The sequence below is a fragment of the Numenius arquata genome, chromosome Z (genome assembly GCF_964106895.1).
Source record: "Numenius arquata chromosome Z, bNumArq3.hap1.1, whole genome shotgun sequence".
NCBI classification, from domain to species: domain Eukaryota; kingdom Metazoa; phylum Chordata; class Aves; order Charadriiformes; family Scolopacidae; genus Numenius; species Numenius arquata.
In genome coordinates, this window is record NC_133616.1 from 27,381,881 (window position 1) to 27,409,598 (window position 27,718).

The 27,718-nt window shown below is 40.3% G+C and overlaps 1 protein-coding gene across 1 annotated transcript in view; it reads left to right on the forward strand.

Moving 5' to 3' along the window:
• The window catches only part of ANKRD31 (ankyrin repeat domain 31), a 57,191-nt gene extending 32,200 nt beyond the window's left edge, over window positions 1-24,991 (forward strand). Inside the window, exons 15-25 of the mRNA XM_074166333.1 lie at window positions 2,061-2,255; window positions 6,815-6,957; window positions 8,870-9,029; window positions 10,505-10,605; window positions 11,400-11,481; window positions 13,622-13,718; window positions 16,236-17,283; window positions 19,427-19,567; window positions 20,134-20,230; window positions 23,429-23,626; window positions 24,840-24,991. Of these exons, the coding sequence (XP_074022434.1) occupies window positions 2,061-2,255; window positions 6,815-6,957; window positions 8,870-9,029; window positions 10,505-10,605; window positions 11,400-11,481; window positions 13,622-13,718; window positions 16,236-17,283; window positions 19,427-19,567; window positions 20,134-20,230; window positions 23,429-23,626; window positions 24,840-24,991 (2,414 nt within the window). The remainder of the gene's footprint in view (window positions 1-2,060; window positions 2,256-6,814; window positions 6,958-8,869; window positions 9,030-10,504; window positions 10,606-11,399; window positions 11,482-13,621; window positions 13,719-16,235; window positions 17,284-19,426; window positions 19,568-20,133; window positions 20,231-23,428; window positions 23,627-24,839) is intronic.
• Window positions 24,992-27,718: the final 2,727 nt, after the last annotated feature.

Below are 27,718 nucleotides of genomic sequence, written 5' to 3' on the forward strand. Positions count from 1 at the left end.
CAATGCTCAAGTATTCAAATGTCTTTTTGAAGGAGGTTTTCCTTGAGGCTGTTGAGGTATGGAAGCCTGATGTAGTCTGATTGCTGGTCACTGTGATCTCTCCATTTTATCTTTGTACATGTGCTGATGGGTTTTGTATTTGCCAAGTTCCTGATCTTTCCTGCTCATGACCCACCTGGCAGGGCGGTCCACAGAGAACCAGTATTTTGTGATGCACATACCAATGTCCCATTATGCTTTTGCAAATGTTTCCCAGCAACCATGAAGAAAACTGTTGTGCGTGACAACTTAACTGGAAAACTTTGCAATTATTTCTGTTCATTTGCAACAGATACTGCTAAGGGTCATTAGCTTAATGGGCTGTTGTGCACCTTTTTTTCTCCCACATCTCTAAAGAGTCCCTAAGATACTCTTTTGTGAATCAAAGGCAAAGAAAAGGAAGAACCAGAAAGTGGATGATTGTTTTGGGAGTTGAGATCCTGAGGCTTTTAGACAAAACACAGTACCTTATCTTACAGAAAAGTAGGTCTCAGATTGGAGGAATATTTCAATACTGTGACCCCTCCATGTGCTCTAGAATCTCAATTTTCATTTAAAAAAGAAACTCTTTAGCTCTTCTGGTTGCCAATACGGTGTGGGCCAAGCACCCCCAATGCAAAGAGGGCCACCTGAATGTTTTCTGACAGGTTGGAAGAGCCTCCAGGGGGCTCCGTCCTGCCATGGTCTGGCTTCAGCAGTGCCTGAACAAGCTAGTTTAAAATTAGTATGGATATATCCTTACTACATATCTATCTTTAATATAGTTGCAGTATGTCTTTTATGTTCTTCCAGTCTTGGATGACAAGCTCAGTAGGTTAGCTTAAAAGAAACCTTGGAAAAGCAGATTTTTCAGAAGGCAGGAGGAGCCTGAAGAAGGGCAGCTGTCAAATCATGGAGGATGTTTGATAGCAATGGATACTGATAGCTGGAAATATCTGAGAAGACAGCCTATCTGATGAGAAGAGGAAATGTTTGGGATGCACCAAGTAGTTGTTTATATGAATAATTAAAAAAACATGCGTAAGAGTTGCAAAATGCTTACTTAAAACCTTACTCAAGCTTTGTTTTTTGGACAAATTACAGATTTTCAAGAAATCTGAGAAAGAACACAGTGAACTTTTTAAAAAATCTGATAGCACAGTATTATAACAGCAGGAACATGAGTTTAAAAAAAGAAGCTAACAGGCATGGCAGAGCTTTTGAAGATTTATACACCCTGCCTTTTTGGTAGCAGTTTGTAGGAAGGGGTTGTCCTTACACTATATATAGAATCAGTTCTTTTTTAATCTGTTTTTTTTTTCTTCATATCTTCTACAGTTTGATGTGTCTGTTAACTGAAGCCTTAAAATTAGGACCTGTCTGATGATCACATGATAAAATCTGAAGTGGATGTTGTTTGCTTTGTGGACCAATAAGAGAAGGATTAAATCAAGTTTATTTACAATTATGGGTTCAATCCTGCACAGATCTAATTAAAAGACAGTTCAGCTATGTCACTAGACATTAATCAAAGATCTGTAATCAGGACTTTTTCACATTACAGCTGTAAAAATATCTTAAGTAGAAACCTATCTCTTCCCTGATACAGAATTAGAAACGGAAAAGAGGTGCTGGTCAAGTCTTCACTTTTATGTTGTTCCTTAAATACCTATATATGTGTACTTTATATATTTAGCAGTCATGTCTGGTAACTTGAAAGCAGTCAATGGAGAAATGTAACATACTCCCTACTTCTATAGAGTATAAAACTTCAGCCTTATTGCCTTTTTTGTTGATCCCTAATCCATTGTACCATTGTTAAGTCATCTAGACCATAAAACATTCTTTTGCATTGCGTCTGTTTGTTATCTGAGCTGTTACGTAGTACCTTTAACCTTTTGATGCAGTCAATTAATATTATTGAATAATTAAGGCAACAGTATTGCACACATTTACATGAATTCAAGTGAGTTATGAAGCTTACTTCTTTTTTATAATGAAACATTTTTGTGGTTCCTAATGAACACCCTGTATGTGCTTAGAATCCTCCCTGTCTACCAGAAAAGAAGATGTAATTTTACATGATACCTATAATACAAGAGCTAGGAGAAAGATGAAAACTAGAAGAAATGCAAAAGGAGAAACTCAGCTGCATATTGCTGCCAGGAGGGGAGATTTGTCTTTGGTGAAAACTCTAATATCATCTGGAATTTGTGTCAATGAACAGGACTACGCAGGTTTGAAAATTACTCTCTTTTGGGCTTATTTTATGATACAATTTTATATAATTTATAGTCTATATGTTTTTATATTATTTATGTAATTTTAATATGATTATGGATTCTTGATTGATGATATAATTGTGAGAAGGAAAGGAAGTCATACCATGAGTGCAAGCACAATCAGTGAATCCTTGGATTTTATGTTTCAGCATGAAGCTAATGCAGCCTTTTTGTCAGCAGGGGCATTAATCGGGTCTTGCTCCTCTGCTAAAGAGCCCATTTTCAGAGATATGACAGGAAGTGGGCTCGAAAGTTTGTCAAGATTCATGGATTCACCGATTTGACAGAGTTGGAAGGGACCTCTAGAGATCATCTAGTCCAACTCCCCTGCTAAAGCAGGATTGCCTAGAGCACATTACTCAGGACTGCATCAAGGCAGGTCTTGAAGATCTCCAGAGAAGGGGACTCCACAACCTCCCTGGGCAGCCTGTTCCAGAGCTCTGTCACCCTCACCATAAAGTTTTTCCTCACATTTGAATGGAACTTCCTATGTTCCAGCTTGTGCCCGTTGCCCCTCGTCCTATCGCTGGAAACCACTGAAAAGAGTCTGGCTCCCTCCTCCTTCAGCCCACCCTTCAGATACTTATAAGCATTGATAAGGTCTCCCCTTAGCCTTCTCTTCTCCAGGCTAAAGAGTCCCAGCTCTTTGAGCCTTTCCTCGTAAGGGAGGTGCTCTAATCCCTTAATCATTTTAGTTGCCCTATGTTGGACTCTTTCCAGTAGTTCCCTATCCCTCTTGAACTGGGGAGCCCAGAACTGGATGCAGTCTTCCAGCTGTGGCCTCACCAGCGCAGAGTAGAGGGGGAGAACGACCTCCCTCGACCTACTGGCCACACTTCTCCCTATGCAGCCCAGGGTTTCGTTGGCCCTCTTGGCAACAAGGGCACATTGCTGGCTCATGGAGAGCCTGCCATCCACCAGGGCTCCCAGATCCTTTTCCTCAGTAGTACTTTCCAGAAGATCCACCTCTAACCTATATTGGTGCCTCGGGTTCTTCCTCCCCAGGTGCAGGACCTTACATTTGCCCTTGTTGAACCTCATGAGGTTCTTCTCTGCCCAGCTCTCCAGCCTGTTCCAAGTTCTGCTGGATGGTGGCACAGTCCTCTGGAGTGTCGGCCAGCCCTCCCAGTTTGGTATCATCAGCAAACTTGCTGAGGATACACTCTGTCCCCTTGTCCAGGTCATTGATGAGTATGTTGAACAGGACTGGGCCGAGTATTGACCCCTGGGGGACACCGCTGGTTACAGGCCTCCAACTTGACCCTGCTCCGTTAATGACAGCCCTCTGAGTTCCGTCACACAGCCAGGACTCAATCCACCTCACTGCCCCCTCATCTAGCCCACACTTCTTTAATTTTCTAATGAGGATATTATGGGAGACAGTGTCAAAAGCCTTGCTGAAGTCAAGGTAGGTGACATCTGCTGCTCTCCCCTCATCCGGCCATCTAGTTATAACATCATAGAAGGCTCTCAGATTGGTCAAGCATGATTTACCCTTGGTAAATCCGTGTTGACCACTTCCAGTAACTTCCTGATCTTCAGTGTGTTTGGAGATGATATCCAGAACGAGTCGCTCCATTATTTTCCCAGGGACAGAGGTGAGACTAATTGGCCTGTAGTTCCCTGGGTCCTCCTTCTTGCCCTTCTTGTAGACTGGTGTGATATTTGCCTTCCTCCAGTCCTCAGGCACTTCTCCTGTTCTCCAAGACCTCTCATAAATGATGGAGAGTGGCTCAGCAATAACATCTGCTAGTTCTCTCAGCACTTGTGGGTGCATCCCATCAGGGCCCATAGACTTATGGATGTCCAGTTTGGCCAAGTGGTCTCTAACCCAATCCTCCCCAACAGAGGGAAAGTCTTCCTCTCTCCAGACCTTCCCCCTTGTCTCCAGGGTCTGGGATTGATGAGGGGCAGCTTTGGCAGTGAAGACCGAAGCAAAGAAGGCATTCAGCAGCTCCGCCTTCTCTGTGTCTTCTACCACCAAGGGACCCACCTCATTCATCAGTGGGCCTACATTTTCCCTAGCCTTCCTTTTTTTATTGATATACTGAAAAAAACTCTTCTTGTTATCTTTAACTGTGGTAGCCAAGTTAAGTTCTGCTTGGGCTTTCGCCCTTCTAATTTTTCCCCTGCATATCTTCAGTACACCTTGATATTGCTCATAAGTAACCAACCCCCTTTTCCAGAGATCTTAGACTTTTCTTTTCTCCCTGAGGTCCATCCAAAGCTCTCTATTTAGCCAGACCAGTCTTCTTCCCCATCTGCTCGTTTTATGGGACCTGGGGATGGCCTTCTCCTGCACTTTTTGAGAGTTCCTCCTTGAAGTATGACTAGCCTTCCTGGGCACCTGTGCCCTTCAGGACTGTCTCCCAGGGGACACTCTCAACCATGCTCCTAAGCAGGCCAAAGTCTGCCTTTCAGAAGTCCAAGGTGGGAGTTCTGCTGGCTACCTGTCTTGCTTCTGCAAGAATTGAAAACTCTATGATCTCGTGATCACTCTGCCCAAGATGACCTTGAACCTTTACATCCCCCACAAGACCTTCTCTGTTAACGAGCAGCAGGTCCAGTAGGGTGCTTTCCCTGGTTGGCTCGCTCACCAGCTGTGTTAGGAAGTTTTCTTCCACACACTCTAGGAACCTCTGGGATTGTTCCCTCTCTGCTGTGTTATGTTTCCAGCAGATGTCTGGGAAGTTGACGCCCCCAACAAGAACAAGGGTGAGTGATTGTGAGAGCTCTGCCGGTTGCTGATAGAATGTTTCATTGATTTCTACGTCCTGGTTTGGGGGTCTGTAATAAACTCCCACCATGATGTCTGCCTTGTTGGCCTTCCCCTTGATTCTGACCCATAAACACTGTCATTATTAACTTCTAGGCATTCAAATGTGTCTTTAACACAGAAGACCACCCCACCACCTCTCCTTCCTTGTCTATCCCTTCTGGAGAGTTGGTAGCCATCGATTGCAGTGCTCCAGTTGTGTAAGTCTTCCCACCACATTTCTGTGATGGCAACTGTATCGTAGTTTTCCTGGCGTACAGTGGCCTCCAGCTCCTCCTGTTTGTTGCCCGTACTGTGTGCATTTGTGTAGATGCACTTTAGCTGGGCTAATTGTCCTGCCACTTTTATGGGGGGCTGAGCCCCAATACCCCCCTGACCATGCTCAGACCCTTCTGTGGTTGCCAGCCTATCACTATCCCTGATGTCATCACCACACGGGTCACCATCCCCGACCTCTACTGAGACAACAAGATCTTGCTAGCGCTTTTACCCACCAGCACTGGTAATCTGCTCCCAGGCTCCTCTTCAGTAATTCTGGTTTCATCCCCATCCCCCTTCAAACCTAGTTTAAAGCCCTTTCAATGAGCCCTGCTAATTCTTGCCCCAGTATTCTTCTTCCCCTTTGGGTAAGGCTTGCCCCACCGGTTGCCAGCAGGCCTGGTGTCCTGTAGATCATCCCATGATCAAGGAAACCAAAGTTGTGCCGGTTACACCAGCCTCGGAGCCAGGAGTTCATCTGCTGGCTCTTCCTGTTTATCCCCTCATCAATTCCTGCAAGTGGTGGGATAGAGGAGAACACAACTTGTGCTCCTGATCCCTCAACCAGCCATCCAGGGGCCCTAAAGTCTCTCTTCATTGCCCTTGGACTACTGGTAGCTACCTCATCGCCGCCTACTTGAAATACTATTAATGGATAGTAATCTGAGGGCCGGACCAGGGTAGGGAGATTTTTCTGTATATCCTTAATCCTGGCCCCAGGGAGGCAGCAGGCTTCTCTGTGGGATGGATCCGGTCTGCAAATGGGGCCTTCTGTTCCCCGCAGAAGGGAGTCACCCACCACAATTACCTTCCTCTTTTTTTTCTTCTTTATTTGTTGCGGAAGTCCTAAGGCGTGGGGGTGGGTGGCTGGCTCTGGGCAGCTCACTGCATAGATCTTCCTCTCCATCCTCATATGCCTGGCCCTCGATTTCCAAAGCAGCTAATGCTTATGCATATACACATGCGGAGCACATTCACACTAATCTTATTTCCTTAGGAAATGAGAACAAAATCAGACGACAAAATTATTTTTTCTTTTTTCTGCCTAAATGTATAACACATTTCTGTTTTTATAGTCTCAGGATGGATTCTATTCTATTCTGGATGCGTGGCAGACTTGAATTATAAAATGCCACTGGGATTAGGAATCAGACTACTAATATTATTCTTCTGAGTTTTTAGACTATTTCTACTCTATTGATTTGAGTTTTTTTATTATTTTTAGTAGTTTAGTAGAAAAGTAAATAATATTTTTCAGCTTAATATTGGGTATATTTTTCTCTAAAGTAAACTGAATTAAACAGGAAATAATTTACCTTGGCTTTTCTAGATGATTGTTTGTGTAAGGTTTGTCTTAAAAATAGATCTGTTGCTTATAGTATGAGAAACGCAGCGAGATGTATTGCTGCCACTAATTGGTGATCTGTGTGGATCTTTCCAAATCAGATGCATGCTGTATGTGTCATCTTGCTTTTATTAGGTTGGACAGCAATTCATGAAGCTTCCAATATGGGATTTACTGAAGTGATTTTAGAATTACTGAAAGCTGGTGCTGATGTTAACAGCAGAAATATGGATGGTGTTTTGCCAATACATGATGCTGTTAGTGGCAATTATTTAGAGGTACATTTTTCTTTTACATTTGATTTCCTGAGCCTGATTTCCAGCAGAGGGTCAGCAAAGCAAAATCATTGTTTAAATAAGGAAAGTCAAAGTTACTAATACAATTTTAGTGGCGATTTGCATTTAGGAAATAAACCCAAATTGTTTAAAGTGATCAAAATTAGAGGAAATATTTTTTAGTAGTGACAGTTGAAATTGTACAGTTGCTTGACTTTTTCAGTCCAGCAGACAAATGATCTAGTCCAACCCCCTGCCACGGGCAGAGACATCATTCACTAGAGCAGCTTGCCCAAAGCCCCATCCAGCCCGAGTTTAAACACTTCCAGGGATGGGGCATCCACAACTTCTCGGGACATCCTATTCCAATGTCTCACCACCCTCATTGCAAAAATGTTCTTTTTTGTAAAGAAAAAACCCTACGCCAGCTGTTAAAAAATGAACCTTTTTTTTTTTCACTAAGTGGTGCCTTCCCACCCAAACCATTATGTGGTTCTATAGAATAAAATAGGCTGTTTCAGTTCAAAGGCGCCTACAATGTTCATTTAGCCCACCTGCCCAACCACTTCAGGGCTGACCAGAAGTTAAAGCCTGTTGTTATGGGCATTGTCCAAACGCCTCTTAAACACTGACAGGCCTGGGGAATCGACCACCTTTCTAGTAAGCCCATTACAATGTTTGACGACCCTCTTGGTAAAGAAATGTTTCCTAATGTCCAGTCTAAACCTCCCCTGGTGCAGCTTTGAACCATTCCTACATGTCGTATCACTGGATCCCAGGGATAGGAGATCAGCACTTCCCTCTCCACTTTCTCCTCTCAGGAAGCAGCAGAGAGCAATGAGGTTGCCCTTCAACCTCCTTTTCTCCAAATTAGATAAACACAGAGTCCTCAGCACCTTCTCAAAGGACATGTCTTCCAGCCCTTTCAACAGCTTTGTTGTCCTCCTCTGGACACCTTCAAGGACGTCCACATCCTTCTTAAATTGTGGGGCCCAGTACTGCACACAAATAAGTAAAATTTGGCACAGTGAATTCCGTGGAACTGAGCATAAAAAGGTGATGCTAGATTGGCTCAAACATGCCATTTCTGTTCCTGTCAGAAGAGCTGATTTTTCATCACATTTATCTTTTCTGTGAGCAAAGATAAAATGAAGGGGATGATTTCACAGGCCTGGTGCCAAACTATCAGTAGGGTTCTTGAAAACGTGTGAGCTATTATTTAGTGTGGTGGGGGAAAACCAATGGAAAAGATTCTGAACTTCTAAAAAGTATTCTCTTTCTGATACTTTCTGATACTTAACAGCACTCTGAATGTAAGATGGAAGAAGAAATGCTAAAGATGAGAAATCATCCGTATGAAAGTTCTTTACCATCTAAGCTCTGACCTCATCAACACTTTCATCTGATCTGAATTTTAGGGGGTAGATGATTCCACTGACACCACTAATCTCATTTCCACATTTTACAATTTGCCAGACTTGCAAGTGATTTGGAATTAGGAAAAAAATCATCAGTGCATGTAACCAAAAAAACCCACCCCACTATTAAGTAATTAAAGGAAATAAGTCCACTTCTTTTCTGTATTTTGGTCTTAATAAAGTTGACCGGTTCCTTTTAATTTAGATATGTGATGTTTTGTAATTGCTTTCTATAACAATACTGTGAAGATGGTAGGTTTAATGTCAAATTGTGAATTATTTGTGTACTTCAATGGAAAAATTAGAAGTGTAAGATACAAGTCTGTGTTGATAATAGCCAAGTAAAGTTGTTTGCTTAATTGAGATTGCAAGCATAACAGGTTTTAGTGTCTGATTGGTACCTTTATTATCTGTGATTTATGATAGATATAACACATATAGTTGTATTGTAAGTCCACAACAGGAATAATCATAATACCACTACTACTATATAATAGGCAGTCAGGATTCTGCTAGAATATGGAGCAAATCCCTGTGAGAGGAGTGATTCAGGGGAAAGTGCTTTGGATGTAGCTTGTGATGATGAAATGAAAGAACTGCTGAAGTGTTACAGTGCTACAGACTCTGCACTTCCTGTTGAGACTACTGAAGTTACAGGTATGTTGGTTTCACTGAATTCACTGAATTTCACTGAATTTTTTTAGAGTTGGAAGGGACCATAGAGATCATCTAGTCCAGCTCCCCTGCTGAGGATTGCCTAGAGCATGTTAGAGCACGTTACTCAGGACTGCATCCAGGCGGGTCTTGAAAATCTCCAGAGAAGGGGACTCCACGACCTCCCTGGGCAGCCTGTTCCAGGGCTCTGTCACCCTCACTGTGAAGAAGTTTTTCCTCATATTTGAGTGGAACCTCCTATGTTCCAGGTTGTGCCCGTTGCCCCTCGTCCTCTCACTGGCAACCACTGAAAAGAGTCTGGCTCCCTCCTCCTTCAACCCACCCTTCAGATACTTATAAGCATTGATAAGGTCTCCCCTCGGCCTTCTCTTCTCCAGGCTAAAGAGTCCCAGCTCTCTCAGCCTTTCTTCATAAGGGAGATGTTCCAATCCTTGAATCATCCTCGTTGCCCTTCGCTGGACTCTTTCCAGTAGTTCCCTATCCCTCTTGAATTGGGGAGCCCAGAACTGGATGCAGTATTCCAGTTGTGGCCTCACCAGTGCAGAGTAGAGAGGGAGAATGACTTCCCTCGACCTACTAGCCACACTCTTCCCTATGCAGCCCAGGATTCCGTTGGCCTTCCTGGCCACAAGAGCTCACTGCTTGCTCATTGTCATTTTGCTGTCTACCAGGACCCCCAGATCTTTCTGTTTGGAACTTGACTCCAGCAGGTCCACACCTAACCTGTATTGGTGCCTGACATTCTTCTTCCCCAGGTGCAGGACCCTACACTTTTCCCTGTTGAACCTCACGAGGCTCTTCCTTGCCCAGCTCTCCAGCCTGTCCAGGTCTCACTGGATGGCAGCACGGCCCTCTGGGGTGTCAGCCACCCCTCCCAGTTTGGTATCATCAGCAAACTTGCTGAGGATACACTCTGTCCCCTCGTCCAGGTCACTGATGAATATGTTGAACAGGACTGGACCAAGTATTGACCCCTGTTTCGTAATGTAAATCATAGGATTACCCTGTGGTCTTAAGGAGAAATTGTGCACTAGAATGCTGCTGATCTGCAGAGCTGCGTATTGTCTGGCAGTGATATTTTTAACTCTATTAACTACTGAATTTCATTCAGTCATTCATTTATTCATTCATTTATTCAAGTATTCATTCATTTATTCATTTATTTATTTATTTTCAGAAAATAGGATACATGAGTTTGGTTTTTTTCTTGAGAGAATGAAGTATAAGGACACATTTGACTCTTCAGATTTTTGTTATTATCCATACTTAACCTTCAGTGGAAGCTTTAAAGACTTACTTCCTTATGTTACCTAAATTTGATGTCGTTTGCAGATACCAGATATTTTTTTTATGATGTGATCTGCCATTGCATCTTTGTAACCTATTTTAGGTAAGCTAATCTATTATGCTCCTGCATATTCATTTTGAATTCTATTAATTTTTTTTTAATTGTGGAGAGAGGAAACGTCCTTCTAGATCAAGAAGATCAAAAAGTCATTGTTGCAACTACTGTAAAAATGATGATGCAGCTTTGGAGCCACAATATGAGAAATACAGTGTTGTAAGTATTACTACGGTTTTATTAAATTGCTTCACAGTGTAGTATTCCATAGTGTCATTTACTGACTGAGTAACATAAAAATATCATTTAAATAATTAACCCTTTAGAATTTTTGTAAAAAACAGCATCATGCAGACAGTATCGTGCAGAGGCTTACAGTGTATAAATTGTGGTTTGCAGTATATAAGCTTGTATATTATGACTTCTCTCTGTTCGTGGTTCCTGTGTACTTATATTTACTATACAAAGATTAGTCAATAATTACATACATTTCTTACTGCCTATATGAATAGGAAAAAGGTATGGATTCCTGAGACTTTTCATCACATTTCTAAAATGACTCTTTGAAAGAGTAATGATTTTTCTTCATGATAATGAAGGTATTTAGAAATTGTTTAATCTTAATTCAAAACAGCCAGCAAGATTTTTGCACAAGTTGTTATGTTAGGAGAGCTCTTGCTGGTATCTGCTGGCTGTACCTACATTGTCTAGGTGATGCTGTCATGGTGAAATTCAGTCTAATCCCTGCAGTGCGCTCAGGGGTGGGACTTTGAGCATGGGCTAGTTTGAATGCCTGGGCAAAACCAGGCTGTGACAGCCCCTTGGAGAGCATACCCTTGGCACTATGTCTGTCTGTCCTACCAGTACCCCCATTGCCTTTACACAGTAATTCCCTTCCTGGAATGACTTGAGTCCACCAATACTTATCCTGCAGACCATGCGTTGTGACTTGTGTTTTATGTGGTGCTCTTGGCTCTACTTCTTACTGTCATTTCTGTGTTTGTTAACAGGATTCTGTTGCTGCCATACAAGATGCAGAAGAGAAGCAAAAAGAACTGTTGCTACTTGAATTGAGAACTTCCAAAGATGCAGGTAGATGTAAATTCAAGTTGTTTCACTTCTTTGGGGGAGGTAAATATCTTTGCTGATGTAATTGTTTTAAAAATAGTATTGCATGTAATACATTTGAATACTTCCACTGGAAAATACAGCTTCAGAGAGTAAAATTTTAATAACAGCTCCCAGGTAAGTGCAGTTCCTGAAGTACTTGCAGTTTACAAAGGAATTAATGTGATTACAGAAAAGGGAAGCATCTCATTGGAGGCATGTGTTTCAAGCCAACCTAATTATATAAAAAGGGATTATTAGATAAGAATACACACTGTTGGCAACATCATTATTCAGTTGCAAGTACATAAGCCCTTCCATAATCAAGAACAACTATGTCTGTATATAAGGTAACAGAGGCAGCTTTTTCATTCTAGCGTGGCTGACTTTCAGGAGCCTAAAATAATTTATGAGGGGAAAAAGAAATCTTCAAGGCAGACATTGTCAATGATGTGCAGTTTCAGAAATGCTGGCGCTCAGAGGTGTAATTTGTCTTAGGCTATCAAATCTCAGTTCAGATTAATCTCCAGAGCCTGCTAAGTGACACTGACTTCCTAGGAAATCACGATGCTGGTGCTGTGTAGCAGTTTGAGTCTATGTGTCTGTGCCACAACTGTTCAAGTGGCAAAGCTTGCTGCAGGAACGCCTTTGACTGAAGTCTCTCTCCCCAGCCATCTAGGCAGGGCAGTTTACTTTGGAGCAGCTTGTGCCCATGAAACATTTTTGCATCCTGACAGAAGGGAAGGGGTGGTTTTAAATTTATTTTCCTGAATATAGGGTGGAGCTTTCAAATGATATTTAAAATAGTCAATTTACGCCTTTAAAAATAAATGTGAGATGTGGAATTATGCAGATACATAACTTCCAACCCACATTTATGGCATATGAACTGTTAATTAAAATAAATACATTTTCTTGAAAAATGTTTGAAAAACAGGTAGGTGATACAACAGGCAGAAGCCTGTAGGCAGACATTGGTGCAATTTCATAAATGAGCAAAATAAAACTATCAGACTTTTCCTCTTTAGAAACATGAGAGAAATGAACACGGTGATCTGTTACTGCTACTGAAAAAAGCATTAATAATCTAGCATCTCTTAAACTAAATCATAGTTATAATGTGTGAAGAGGCACAAGACTGAAGAAGAACTCAGAAGTACATTGACAAACTTATGATGTAGAATAATATCGTAAAGGTATTTGCATGCAGTACAACCTACTGTAAATAATAGATTCAAATTCCCTATTAAGCTGCCTTGATAAGACCAATATTTTTGTAGTTTTCTACTTTAATAAGTAAGTAAATACTGGTAAATACTATGAAACAGGTTTGGGGAAACATTTTATAAATGCTATTTCTAATCCTGTAATTTCCCACTTTTCATAATTATGGAAAACTCGTATTTCCTGATTTAGAATTTGTCCTGGAATTAGATTACATGTTTAGCCTATTATCCCAGTGTTATCCACCGGTCATGACTTCTGAGGTCTCCCTTATGTTATATTGCTGAAAGATAGGGCATCTAAAGAAGATTTATAATTGCTTTTCTTATTTTAGAAAAATCTAGCTGACAAAAAGGGGCAACTTATAATTCATTTTATTTTCTAATATGGATGTGAAACTATGTAAAACTATGGTACATATGTTTTTACCATTTTATGTAACTTGGAACAGCCTAAGCTCATTCAACTATTCTATAATAATTCAACCATAAAGGTTTTAGCCACCTTCTTAAGGCTGTGTAGCTTTGGCAGGTATCCTCACATATAGTTTTCTTGTTATGTATCTCCTTGCAACACAAAGAACTTCAAAAGTTTCAGTGATTATCATCCGTAGGACAGTTCTTTTGTCTGTCCTGTTCTCTTAGTAATTTCCTAGACAAGGCACTTGCACTTAAAAGTTTTCCAGTATTTGGGCTCTTGTATTTAATTTTTTCTATAAAGAATTTCATTAAAAGTACTTTATTTGTGAAGAGCTGTTAGTATGCGTGACTGTATAAGGTACTGCTGTAACAATATTTTCATACTTTGGCTGTGTATTTGCTACATCAAAAATGTTACTACTGTAATTATTTTCTACTGCTTATTGCCATCATCATTTTGATTATATCAAATTATTGGACAGATGTGTATATCCAAAGGCTGTCTCAGATGCAAAATACTTTGAATAAAATGCTTGCAATACAGAAAACGGAAAGGGATACCCTGGCTAAAAAATACAGGTAAGTAAAATACAAGTAGAATACACTAGTGTGAAAGTAAAACGACGTGGATTTCATTCAAATTTTGCAGAAGCATGATACATATTGGCTTCAGTTACCTCCAGTAAGAGTTTACATCAAGGAAAAACTTCAAGGTTTAGCTAACACATACTAATCAGTTACCGTGCACACAGTGAGCACTGAAATTAGGTAGTAAACATACAAGAAGTGTGGAAAAATACCTAAGCAGATACTAGGAAATGGAGGTATTGAGCAATTAGTTGACTTTTGCAGCATTATGGAGGAAAGCAATGACAATTCAGACACTACTTTTAGTGTCCTGTCTCCGGTTTTGTTTCTTTAGCACCCCTAGATTGGGAGTGTTCGGCCAACATGAAGGATGTTTACAGACATTTCTTTTTTGTGAGGACGCCTCAAAGGTGAGCTGGGAGTGCTCACCTTGGTGGGAGTATGGACTATGTGAATCATCAGCTTCCTGCTGCTAGCTCTCACCAGCGTCTTTTGACTTCCTTCTCTTCTGAGAAGGACGACCTAACTGCTTGTCATGTGGCGAGTGCTCAGCTAACAGTGTAGCATCGTGGTCAATGGATGCTTCTAGGCCGTCTGATGGGGTCATCATCTGATAGTGTTTCTGTGAGCAGTATTGGTTTCATCATGTAAATGCAACAGTGTACAGCTTTCAGGTAGTTCCATGGCAAAACACATAGGCTGGTTGAGCAAAAAGACTGAAACGTTTCTGTCACAGACCGTTTTGCCAGCTATGAAATGTAAGATATGTAGATTACTTAGATAATTAAAAAAAAAGAGAGGGTTTTGTGCGAAGAGAGGTTAGGGTTCCAAGTCATCTTTATGTACAAAATAGTGACTGAATGAAGAAATAGGAAGAGTAAAACTCGTATCTACACAAATTTATCTGTCAGCTTGCCAGAGCAAAGTGAAAAATATTTCTTGGTATTGCAGGTACCTTGCAGCTATTGCAACAGCTCTCCGTCAACAATAATGACCTACATGCCAAATAACATCAAATTTCCTTTTTATTATTTATAAGGTGAACACTTTGTTTTCAACTAGTTAGCGTATAAGCTTTTGTCAAGTGTTACATAAATGTACAGAAAATCAGGAGACATCATCCCATTTTCCATCTTCCTGTTCATTTAGCTGGCCCTGGCAGAGATACTACTTACACTTTTCCATTTCTGTCTGTTCCTTTGAAGATATTAAGATGTATCTCTCACCTAAGAAGAAAAATGAGCAAAAAAACCCATTGTATTTTTTAGTGGCTGTAAGTTACTCTGCCTTTGTCATTTAAGTCACACTGTCTTTGACTCTTCAGTTGCAGTCTTTGACTCTTCAGTTGCAGCTTCTGCAGTACCCATGTAGCAGCAAAGCAACAAAACTTCCCTGAAGAAGCACTGCTGGAAAAGTGTGGGGGGCCTCACTGGCCTGTGCTGGAGTCCGTAGCTGTCAAATCATCCTCACAATAGTGATCAATTACATGCTGACGTGTTGATTGTATCATTGATTCTAAACACATGTGATTGCAAGCAGTGTCACAGTACAGACAGCAGTACTGTCACGCCGTGGTTTGGCTGTCCTTGTTCTGCACCAGCTACTCTGGCTGTACCTCTGTCTTGATCCCCTCAATAGTCTCCCTCTTCCAAGAGTGGGATGGTGTTACTTGCGCGGCACCTCTGCTGTGGCTGGAGTTAAAAGCAAAGCATCCTGCTATTCCTTTTCCCACACCTTGTGGTACTCCCCTGTCTTCCCAGCAGGGTGTCAGAGTGCTCGTGCAATCACTTGCACGAGTGAGAGAAAAGTATTATGCTAGGCTGGTGTGCCAGAGGAATTGGGGAAAATAAGGAGTTCCCTTCCATCAGGAAGGAAGTAAAATCCCCCAAGAAAGGAGTGTCACAGGGCAGGGACACCAGCTCAGAGAGGGAGCAGTGTCTCCCTCTCTGTGACGGGAGGGACAGGAGAGACATTCCCAGACTAACATACAACATCCTAAATTGCTCTGTCCTCTTTTCTTACTGATCATGTCATCATTATTACAGTTGTGGCTTCAGACAGTGTTATGTTGTATACACTGTAAAAAATTTCTGATAGTATCATCCTTCAGTAGCTCATCGTGAGCGCATTTTAACAGGCTACAAATTAGACCCGCAAAGGCATTGAATTCAACGAACTATTGTGATTTTTGGTGATAAAAGAGCAGCCAGTGGTAATTCAGACCCAGTTTCGATTCTATGAATTAAGGGTGGTAGAGGAGGACAAGGATATGACTGAAGTTTTGATGCTTTGCATCCTACTTCTAGATGAGATCCTGCAGTTTATTGTGCATAAGCCTGGGATTCGAACTGTAAACTTTATCTAATGTTCAAATTGTAGGTGTTGGCAGAGTCCTTTGAAACATTCCTGTTCTTAGTGGGACATGTCTATTAAACTGTTTTAATATTGCGCTTAGAGTAACTCTGCTGTCATTATTATTACTTTTTTTTTTAATTTTATTTTCCATAGGGCTTCAGTGGAATCTTTTAAAAAAGGAGCATTGAGGAAACAATTAGTTCACCTTGCTTCTAGGCAAAAGCATCTATTGACTGTTGCCCAAACACAGGAAAAGTTAGTCCAGAAAATACAAAATTACAGAAAAGCAAAGCGAGTGCTCAGTACATCATGTTCAGAGAAGCAAATCTCAAACTCATTTATTTCCTGTGGAAATGATAAAAGGCTAAGTTTAACTGCTGATGAAAGCATGTGTTCTGATGTAGTTACATTTAGTATGGGGCTTGGTGCCAGCGTGCCTAATGGAAACACAGTAGAAGCACATCTCTCTTTAGAAAATAGATTTTCATCTCAGGAATGCAGCCAACATCCACACACCTGCTTGGATGAGACAGAAGCAAATAAAGAAGCAATTAGAAGCAAAGAGGCTTCTGATCATGCTTTGGTATCTGAAAGCAGGGTAAGAGAATATCCCTTCAACAAGATGTCAATGCTGACAAATGCTGTAGAAGTGGTGACACTGCCCTCAGAACCTGCTGTTTCTGCTGCTAAAACAAAGTGCTCACTGCAAAAAGACGTTGATTGTGTAGCAATTGCAGAAGAAGGAATCAAGTCTTTAAATCCCACTTCAGTGACAAACACATTAAATACTGTGGAACCCCAAAGCGCCGTTGTCAATAACAGTGGCTGTCAGCCAGGCGGTGACTACCAGCAGGTTCTTACAGATGAGGATTTATACAGATACGTAAATAAGAAAGAAGCTTTCCAGCGGCAAGTGATTTTGTCAGCTTCTACAAAGAACTTCCCTAATACTCTGCAGCAAGTTACCTTTCAGAGTAGTGAGAATTTATTTAACGCCAACTCAGTCCTTACAGATCTTACCTCAAATACAGATTATCCAGTAAAACTCAGTGAAAAGTCTTTCCAGAGCTATAGTAATCAGGAATGTGGACAAAACCAATTGAGGCATGGAAGAAGAAATAGGAAGAAGCTTCAGTTGATAGATCTGCTTGAATTGGGAAGGATTAAGCCAGGAGAAAATGTTTTAGAATTCAAACTGCAGGTAACTGTTGAGATATAATAATGTTAATATTAGCATATAACGAAAAGACCCCAACACTAAAATGGGGAAACAGCAGTTTTTGTGGCTTAATCTGCATCTTCAGCACTTAGTGTTGAAAATTTTTATTCGTTGGTTGCAGATGATCTTTTATGAGTTTTAAAGGAAAATGGTATGGATGACGTCTTCTGGTGGGCCATAATTTTAACACCCAGAATATTGCATAGGTGAAATTTGTGTTTAACTTGACATTATCAGTTTGTTAATATTTCCTACTGCTAGAACCAGAGAGGAATCATTGGTTGGTCTACATTGTGTAATACCTGATTTTCATATTGGAAGGAGCGGGAACATTAAGGGTTTTATGACTTAATGTGATTTTTGGAAGCAACTATCCAGTCCCTCAAATACAGAAGTGTAACATCAAGGATTTTGTAGTGCTGTGATAGACATGAATATTACTTACATGCCAGCTGGTTCTATAGTTTACAGTCTAGTAAGAACCATATTTGGAAAAAAAAACCACAAAACCACCAAAACAACGCCCCCACATCACCTATTTTTAATACAAAAGCATGTCCCTGTGCCTCCAAATACAGAGCAGATTTGCAAGGCAGCTGCTAGGGGACTGGCTTGGTATTGAGCAAATGATGGAATTATTGACTGAATTCCCGGCTGCAAGCTAGTTAATTTCCAGGGTAACATACTGATTAAAACAGGAAAGGTTGTATTCAGCCAACTCAGCAGCTGTAGCTAATGTAGAAAAGACCCCTTTTTCTGCACCTATAACCTGCTTGGGAATGCTGTTCTGCTGAGAGTGGCCATTCCACGTGGTCTTGCGTTTTGTAACATAAGGCAGCGTGAGCAAGTGACAAGCCTCTAGTTTGGGCCATATCATAGGTAGACACACATGTTTCTTTTCTTTAAGGGGCATGTAATATTCCTCTGAACCTTAAGATGACTAAACGGAAGGATGAAGGATTCAGTATGCTTACTCTAATTTCTTAAGGCGGTTATCAGTGATACTGACTTGACGCATGTGAATCTTAATGGATTATAACCCTGTATTGAATTGATGCTTGGAGTGTAGAGAAGTCAGTGATTTTTACTAGAATGAAAATGACACTCATTTCTGTCTTGGAGGATGGTGCTGTAGATAATGAAGTTTAGAAGCCAGTGTCTGTTGCATTGCAATGATGAGGCAATCAGTAGTTTCCTTTTTTATCATTATAGAGATGTACTTCTTACCTGAGGTTAGCTTTGGGCCAGCAGAATAGAGGTTTTGGATGCTGTTGACATAATCTATGAAACTGTGAACTGGATTAAGTCCTCATCAAAAATATTTGGGTCAAACATTTTCATTTAGATTCTTGTAGACACCCCAAGCCAGTGGATATGGTAGTTGGTTCAGTATTTGTTGGTGGATCATTTTCTTATTCTGATTGTTTAACCTCATGCATGCTAAGCAACCTTACTAAGTTCTGACACAGTTTGTCAGCAGCTAATTTTGCCGTTACTGAAGTATAAACAGCTATAAGTCCTGGTTCTGGAGGTGCATTATGTGTTTGCAGGCTGTATTAGCGGCATCAGAGGGGCAATAACAATAAATTCTTTCATACCTAATTTTGCGTAAGATGAGGCTGTCAGATTCCTCCTACAATGTGTAAGTGATGTCCCTTGACACAGGTGAAGTTCTCATGCAAATATTTTTCATCTTTGAATCATTGCTGGAATTTCACTGTGACATGCATTTGTTTGACATGTGTAAGGCAAATTGCATTTGAGTAAGTTTCTTGTTGCACAGGCTTGCCTTCTGTGAATTTGTGAGTTCACTGTTGCAAATTAATTTATTCACAGCCTTGTTATGTCTGAGGGGAAGTAAGATGCACATGCAGTTCTGATAAACACACAGAGAGATATGTGATGCCAGTGTGGCCAAAACACCTTATTCTGATGGAATAAATCCCCTTCTTGTACATACCACAGTTGATGGTAGTGACATTAAATTAATGAACTTTTTTCAGAGAAAAACAGAATTAGGTGCAATTTTTCAGCTATATTCAGCATTTTTTCATGTTTTGAGGGTGTTAATTCAGGTTTGTTAATTTATGAGTTGAAAATTAGTTCTTAATTTTCCTTTTTTTAGGAATTTAGTCATAAAGCCACGCTCTTAAAGAATGGCAAGATCAGAACCAGTAAGAGACAAATACGGGAGAATCCAGTTCAGTGGGTTAAAGACCTACTAGGAACTGATATTTCTGTGACATGGAAGTATGTGTGGAATAAGGTAGGCCTGATTTTAGTCTCAAAAATAGCAATAATAAATGGCAATAACAAATTTCACTAATCTGGATCTTCTTACTTTCTTAAAGCAAAAGAGCGTACAAGCCTAAATTTAAAAAAGTACTTTTAATGAATCTGCAGCAAGGTTCAAGCTACATAGCTGTAGTTGTACAGTGATGAACTAATCACAAGTGTTGAGAGAATGTGGAATGTCCACTCTATAAGCTATTAGTGCTTTAAAAGTGTAGTTTTAAAGATGATTAAGAGACTGACGGAAAAAGCTGAAAAGTAGTTAGAGTAAAAAGGAGCAAGCTTATTGAAATGTCATGGTGTCAGGGACAAATGTTGGAAAAATACCGGCAGAGTTTAGATGGCTTTGCAGATGGGTTGTATTATGCTTTTTTTCATTTAGAATTCACATGAGCAGAATTTCTGTTTGATTTTGCCAGACACAGATTAGACTGTTAAGTGTATAAACTCAGTTTTATAAGAAAAGTGAAATTTTTACACGTATCAGAAAAAAACACTAATTAAAATGACCAGTTATCCATTTAGATTTTTTTTGTACAGGTTACATATCTTGGGACACAGTTGTCAAAATTTCTTGTTGAAGAAGTGCCAGTTTCTAGTGACCTGGAATTACCATCGCAAGACAGAGAGCCTTTGCGTATGTACCACTTAAAATCTAGTATCTGCCATGGCTGAAACCAGTAGAAAGTGATTTCTAAAGAGCTTAAATTCCAAAATTCTACATGCTTATCATAGATCTTGGGCTTGAAAAATAAATAGTGCCAGAACACAGACTTGATCTCTAAAGAAGTGTGTTTCTTTTCTTATGTAAATTGTTTGTGTGAAGAGAATAGTTACTAGTGACTTGGCTGCTATATAAAAAATATTTATGTTAAAAATATTTAATATATAGTGAAGTTTTTAATAAGCTAATTTAATAGTTTTTTATTCAGTTGGAAACTCAGATACACTAGCATAAGTTTTAATTGCACGTACATCTTAAAATCACATTCAATAGTCTGTTGGTGGAAATCCCAGTATGCCTAACAGCAGTAGTAACTAGGGGGATATTTTAGTCTCTAAAAATAAATTCATATGAAACAGAGCACATTAATATTGCAAAATTATATTGAACAATTTTTTTTCCGAAGTGCCCGGCAGACTTAAGAACTTCAGCCTAATTTTGGTAAGTAGTGCGGTCCCAGGGACACCCAAGTTCCTTTGACAGGCAGTTGCACTTGGAGTCTGAACAGCTTTTGTGATTGGTTCTGTTAATTTGATGACACACTGCATCTCACATGAATGAGGATACCAGGCTTGGTCTGTTCTTAACATTCTAAGTGTAAATTAAAAGATAATAATTAAAATAACTAATTTGATATTCAGGCTACTATGATCTACTGGTATTTGCTTCGGGCTAAGAGCAGCCAGATGATGAGTTCACAGTGCCCTGCTTCAGTAACTTAAGCTTATACCAGATGTAAGTGACTTAAAAATGGATTTGGTCTCCTCTAACTTTTTAATAGGCTTTTGAATATCTCACTAGTTCTTGTAAATTATTCCTCTTGTGGAAAATTGATGATAAACATTGTAACCTCTAAAACAGAGAAATTAATTCATTCAAAGAATACTCTTGGCAAACAAAAGCAGCCGGAAGATCAGTGAGTGGTATTTTTTTCCTGTTTTTCACAGATAGCCCAGGGAAATAATATTTAAAGAAGTTTCTTTGTTACATGTAATTTGAGATCATGGTAATGCCTGATGATTAGGCATTGAGGTGAGCCATCTAGGTGAGAAATTGAGGGAGGGAAAGCCAGAGTGTTCACGGTTTCAATTCCGTTTCAGATACTATATGGACAGATACGTAGTAGGAAATTAAACAGTGCCTTAAATCGTTCTGGAAGAGGATTAACCTGCACTGCTGTATTATGAGAACAGTGACTGGCACTGGGCAGCTCCTGAATAGTTTCCAGGGCTGGTTTAGGAGTTGGCTTGTTCCAAGGGCAGTTCCCAGCAGGCACTTTGCCTGCAGCCAACCTGCTTGAAAGTTTGCTGGTGTGGATGTTAGCTATTTGGTGCCATTTTCCTGGGCACGTTCCCGGGTACTCTTCTTTCTAATATACTTACAGCCTGTGTGTATTTTATAGTAGAAATTTATCCTGCTTTTGTAAAGAATTAATCATCTTGTTTTCATTCTGTGTTAATGAATTGAATTTTTTTCTGAGCATCCCAGAGCACTGTTAAAAAAGAAGACTGGAGCTTGATAATTTGAGGAGGATAATGCTATTTGAGGAGTTTTTGGAGGAGAATGCTATCATTTTAAATACCCCTCCCCCACACTCCTTCTAGCTTCCCGTATCTTGGATCAGTGTTCAGTTAGGTACTGTATGGAGAGGATGGGGAACTGGGAAGAAAATGATACAGGCAATGGCTGTATCTGGCCATCTTTTAAAAGAAAGAAGCAGGTGCCACTGAACTTTATATATAGAGCCCAATGTAGGAAGCATGTCCTAAGAACCTCTACGAAGTCAAGGAAGGGAAAGGAGTTGCTGTTCTGTGGCTGCCAGCATAAGAAATGTCCCAGCTTTTCAGCTTGAGACTAAGGTGCTTCAAGGTTTGCGTAGCAGCAGATTTTTAGGTACCTGAGGAATGTTAATGCAGAAACTTGAAGATCCCATGTAGAAAGCAGTCCCAGACCAAGGCAGGTGTTTAACAGAAGCTTTAAGGATTGCAATTTTGGAATTAAGTCATCTAAATACAAACTAAATTTCACTTTATGCTCCTTCTTTGAGTCTGAGCCTTCAGTCTCTTACAGGATCACAGTAGCAGAAAGCAGGAATTACTGGATTCAAGTCTATGAGTGAGAACTAAACATGAAGAAAATAAACAGTGCTTTTAGAATATCTGTGTATAGGAAAGCAGAAGAAACAGTGATTATATGTCTTGGAATTTCTTCCTCTGTGCTTTCTGATACATGTAATAATGACATAATGTTTGCTAAAAATGACCAAGAATAACAAGGATTCAGAAGCAGCTGTCAGGTGACAAGCAGATGTCAGTCACAGAGCAGATGTTCGTGTTAGATGTTTCACATTGACATCCTAGCAAAGTGGCTTAAAATAAAAGCATATCCAGTTGTTACAGCAAGCGTGATATGTACACTCATTTTGCAGATTGCTATTTCAGGAAGATGGTCTTTGGAAAACAACATGACTAATGCAATTCTTGTGCTCTGGCAATCCCTTACTGCCTGTAATAACCTTTACCCACCTTAAAGATTAGAACAACTCTTGCTCACTTTTAGTTCATGAAATACCCTAAAGTTGTGTGGAATAAACACACGTGTTTTTAAGGGAATCCAGGTGATTTCTTAATGAATGAACTGTGGGAGCTGTTTCAGAAGGTTTATGTTAGTGTTACTTCAGGCATCTAGCATAAAATGAGCAGCTGAGCTCAATAAGGTTGCATGAAAGCAAATGAGAATAGCTGTGCTGTGATCATATGTGATATCATATATTTCAGTTTCCCTTGAGGCAGGCAGTGAAACACACTTATATTTAGTAGGCTACTTTTCAAGTTAAATTTGTATGGCATCTAATGTAATTTTGCCAAGGAAGACAGGTATTTTTAAAAGAATGTATCAATCAACTTACAGCAGCTGCGGCTGGGCTGGTAGAGGAGCAGAGGAAGGTCTACCCTTACATACGTTAGGTGGAGTAAGGCTAAGTGAAAATTTCTGCATTTACCTTGAAGAAAAATGAAAAGCCTAACTGCTCTGGAAGTTAAGCCATGAAACTATCAGGATTAAATGATACTGTTCTTAGAACAAAGCTGTCTTGATATTTTATGCTCTCAGGAAAGAATTTTATCACGAAGGACCCCAGCAACCATAACCAGCACCATCAGAGTCCTGCTACTGTCTCCATTGCTCAGCCTCATGGGAGCTCTGACACAAGCAACGTGCAGCCAAAAACCCTGTCCTTGCCACAAACAGAAGTTGTGAAAACATTGCTGTGCACTCAAAGAGAAGCAGCTATTACCAAGTCATTTAAAAGTAAGATTCTTTTTTTGATACCTACAGGATACACTGATTGTTTTGCATTGGGACCTACCGATGTTGTCAGTTCAGTGAATATATTTTGCATTTGGGAATCAGTGTAAGTGACACAACTGGAAAACTCTGGTAACAGAAAAAGACAAACTCTTGGGATGGCACATAGTAGCCCAGAAACAAGTGCAAGCTAAATGACCAACTGGTGTCACTTCAAAGATGTTTTCTCTGTGTTTTGACAAGTATTTATCTTGACTGACCTAATCATCCTGAAACACCCATCCCGTTTTGCTTCTTGAGATGCTTGAATGGTGTCTGAATGCTGTTTTTTGTTGGGTGTTTGGTTGTTTTTTTTAAAACAGAGGCCATCCCTACTTTCATGACAGCCCTCCCTCGCTTGATAACATCTGCTACATGTGACAGTTCTGCCCGCACTGGTGGTTTCTGTGTTGGTCTTCTTGTGGCAGCTCAGCAGCTCTTATATTTTGTGCAAGGGTACCAAAGGGAGAAAGCGTGGACAAAAAGATGAACAGAAGCAAGTAACTCTGAAAACTACAGTTCCAAGTGCCCTTTGGAGTCTGTGCTGTTGTGGAGAGAATGTCTTGTAACATTTCTTACTGCTGGATCTTTACAGTGGTAATTTGTTACTGATTTTAACAGGGAAAATTAGAAGTTCAGCTTCTCCTGCACTGACACAAGTGCCTTAAAATTATGCATAGCAATAGTTACTTCAGTCCAGCACATACTTAAAGATTGCAAGTATCCATTGTTCAGTCCTGTAGTTTCTTGTATACAGGTGTACGCTTTCCTTTTTATATAGTCTTTTTGCGACTGTAGGAAGGGAATTCCCTATGAGAGGGATTCCTTCATTTTGGGGAAGTGCACTGAATTTATGCCTGTGTGGGCAAGATGTGAAATTCAAGCAATGCTGAAGAGCAACTGCATTTTCCTGTTGCATAATTGGAAATGGCCGGGACAGTTGCCTTTTCACCCTGAGCACCACTGAAGTGTAGTACAGCCCTCATCTCACTGAAGTCTGGGTGCATGTGAGAGATACCGATAAGAGGGCCGGGATCTGAACCTACAGGAGTCCTAAGACACAAACCCCTATGTGGTTCCAATGAGCTGTTAGCACCTCTGTAGATGATAGTGCCAGTGATTGCTTTCCATTACTCTAATACACACTCTGTACTCATTTGCATTCGTGTTTCAACAGGCTCTTCTGTCCAGTTCAACTCAATGGAAAGTCTGACGCATTTTCTTCAATTCCGTGAGATAGTAATGGTACGTAAAGAGGAGTTTCTACCATGCTCTGTAATGGAAAAGCACTGGAGTTTCTATAAAGGATGTGAAGATTTTGGATTTTAAAGACTTTTTGAGTGCTAACATTTTTTTCTTCATTTTCACTTAAAAGTAAACATTTGAGCTTTTAGAACTAAGTGCTTTCTTACTGTCATTTTGTAAATCCTTTGCCCAGCACTTGGAATGGACCGAAAGATTATTTGGGTAAATGAGGAACAGGGGAGTACTGTGTAGCAGGTGAGGATAACTGTCAATATTGAATTTTGCACTGTAAGATTAAGAAATGGGGATGTAGACCAGGACTGTTACACACTGGTGCTCATAGTGAAATGTATTTCAGGTTGATAACTTTGTATGAAATTCCTCTGATTTCAGTGGCTGCCCATGCTTGATGGGGCTGCACAGAACCAGGTGGGTATCGACACCGATAATCACTTCCTACGCCTAAACCTGGAACCACTCTGCCTGGGCACGGGCCATCGGAAATGGCTGCACACCTTTGTGTAATAAAATAAGCTGTTAGGTTAGGCAAAAAAATCAAGATGGGCAGCTTTGAAAATCACCAGCAGCTTTGCTTTCCATGGTGTGGATATATACAAACATTTGAGAAGGGGGCGGGTGCTGGGAGCAGTTAAAAGAGGAATCTTGGCCACTGGAAGTGCACAAGGAAATTCCATTCATGTTCCAGCCAAGTCTTTCTGATAGACAGAAAATGTGCTGGCATATGGCAGGAAATGCAGTTAGCCTCTTCACGGAACACAAATTTTTCCATCTAACAAGATCTTAGATATTCACCCCAATCTCTGGAGTATTTCTGTTTGTTTTAATTTTGCAATGTGTGAATCTGCCTCAGTAGCGTATTTATCATACACTTGACTGTCATGAGAGTTATCTGCATTCAAATGCCATCCTTGCTCTTGCGTTCTCTGGATTATAAGAAGAGATGAAATAATATCATCTGCTCCTCCGAACTCCAGTGAATGGGATGAGAAATCTCTCCTGTCAATACAGAACAATCTCAGCTAGATATCTGGAGTGTGAAGAGCTGTTCTGCAGAGATTTGATTAGTGTCTTAAAGAGGAGGTAGTTTAGGGAAGAAAGAGATGATGTGCATGTCTGCTATGCCCTAGGATGCATGAGCAATCGTAGCCTGATGGCCTGCAAGGCTAAAGAAATGCAAACTGCCTGGAAGTGAAAAGTAAAAAGCTACTGAGTGACAGGTATTTCATAAAGGTCACTTTCCACAGAGACAGAAAAATGGAGCAGTCTCACAGCTGCAGCAGCAAAACAAACCTGAAGGCATACTGGTTTAAAGGAAATGTTCATTCAAATGTTAGACTTCCACTTTCACAGAAAAGTGAAAGACTTTTGACTGTTAAAATGACTACTGAATTCCTTACAAGTTTGTTTAACATTTTTTTGTTTGTTACAAGACATCTAATAAAATTAATGTATAAAAACTGGGAGGATTTGACAGTAATACTTTTAATCTGTTGATTGCATGACCTAAGGCAATCCTAAGTGACAAAAAATCTGATTGATTCAAGCTGGGCAGAGAAGTTAAAATGCAAAATGTTACATGAAAACCACTGTCTTTTATTGATGCCATATGTAAAACTAAGCAGGTTGGGGGTTTTTTTCAATATTTATATTTTATATAAGCATCTTGAGAAGAGCGCTAGCTTGACAACATATGTTTTAGTATGACTAACAAATGCAGAATTCTCTTCCCAAATCTTCTGAAAACTGAATTTTCCCTATTCTCCCTACTGGTATCTTTTTCATTAAGAGATGGCAAAAAGTTATACCATGATGAATAGGATGTTTTGTTTTCTCTGTTTAAATTTATGCTTTCTAAGTGTACTTCTACACAGAAATATAAACTGTTATCACAGGTCAAAGATAGGCAACTATTAATGATCCTGACAAGAGCAGAGCAATAAAGCTTCTGCTCACAAGGGGCAGACAGCAAGGGTTAGTCCTTCCAGCCTTTCCTGCTCCTTTCTCATTCCATTCTTTTATTTAGTAAGAGTCATATTCCTTCATTGCGCCAGGCTGTGCAAGGCAGAATGCTCAGAGCCTCCCCTTAGAAGATGGCTTTTCCTCCCCCTTGATTGCTGCATCTTTCCCAGTGCACGTTCATCTATCTTCAGCAGGTATACAGTTGTATACCACAGAGATGACATTTCACTGTCACTTCCTACAACAGTTAGTATTTCTCCTGACACTGCTTAAGACCCTGTTTTATTTTTACACAGCTACATCACATTGGCAGCATGTAATCATCCCATAATCACCTCATATGCACAGGTCTTTCTCTGCTTCTCTCAATTCTAGCAGATGAGTTCCCAGCTTATAAAGTTTTTGCCATCAGTTTCTTATTGCAAGACCCTGAACGTTGTAGTACTGAATTTCATCATATGTTTATTAGTACTCCAGTCCTCAAGCTCACTCAGTTCTTCGCAGACTGCATCAGACTGCATCATCAATTCTTTCCTCTATGGATGGTGCCTCCTACCTTTGTTGCATCAACAGATGCCATTCATAATGCCCTGAGTATTTGTTTCAGATCACTAATGCAACCATTAATCACTGCCACCTCTGACGATCTCCATTAGCAACTGGTCTCTGACATGGTATTTCCCACCTTTACATTAGTCATTGCCACATGCCCTTAGCCAACGTCTTACCCACGAGACAGTTCCCTACTGTTGGAGTCTCTTGTGGCTCACTCCCAAATTAAAGCGGAAAAAAAGGCCACCTGCCACCCCACTTTTGACTCAGCCAGTGTCA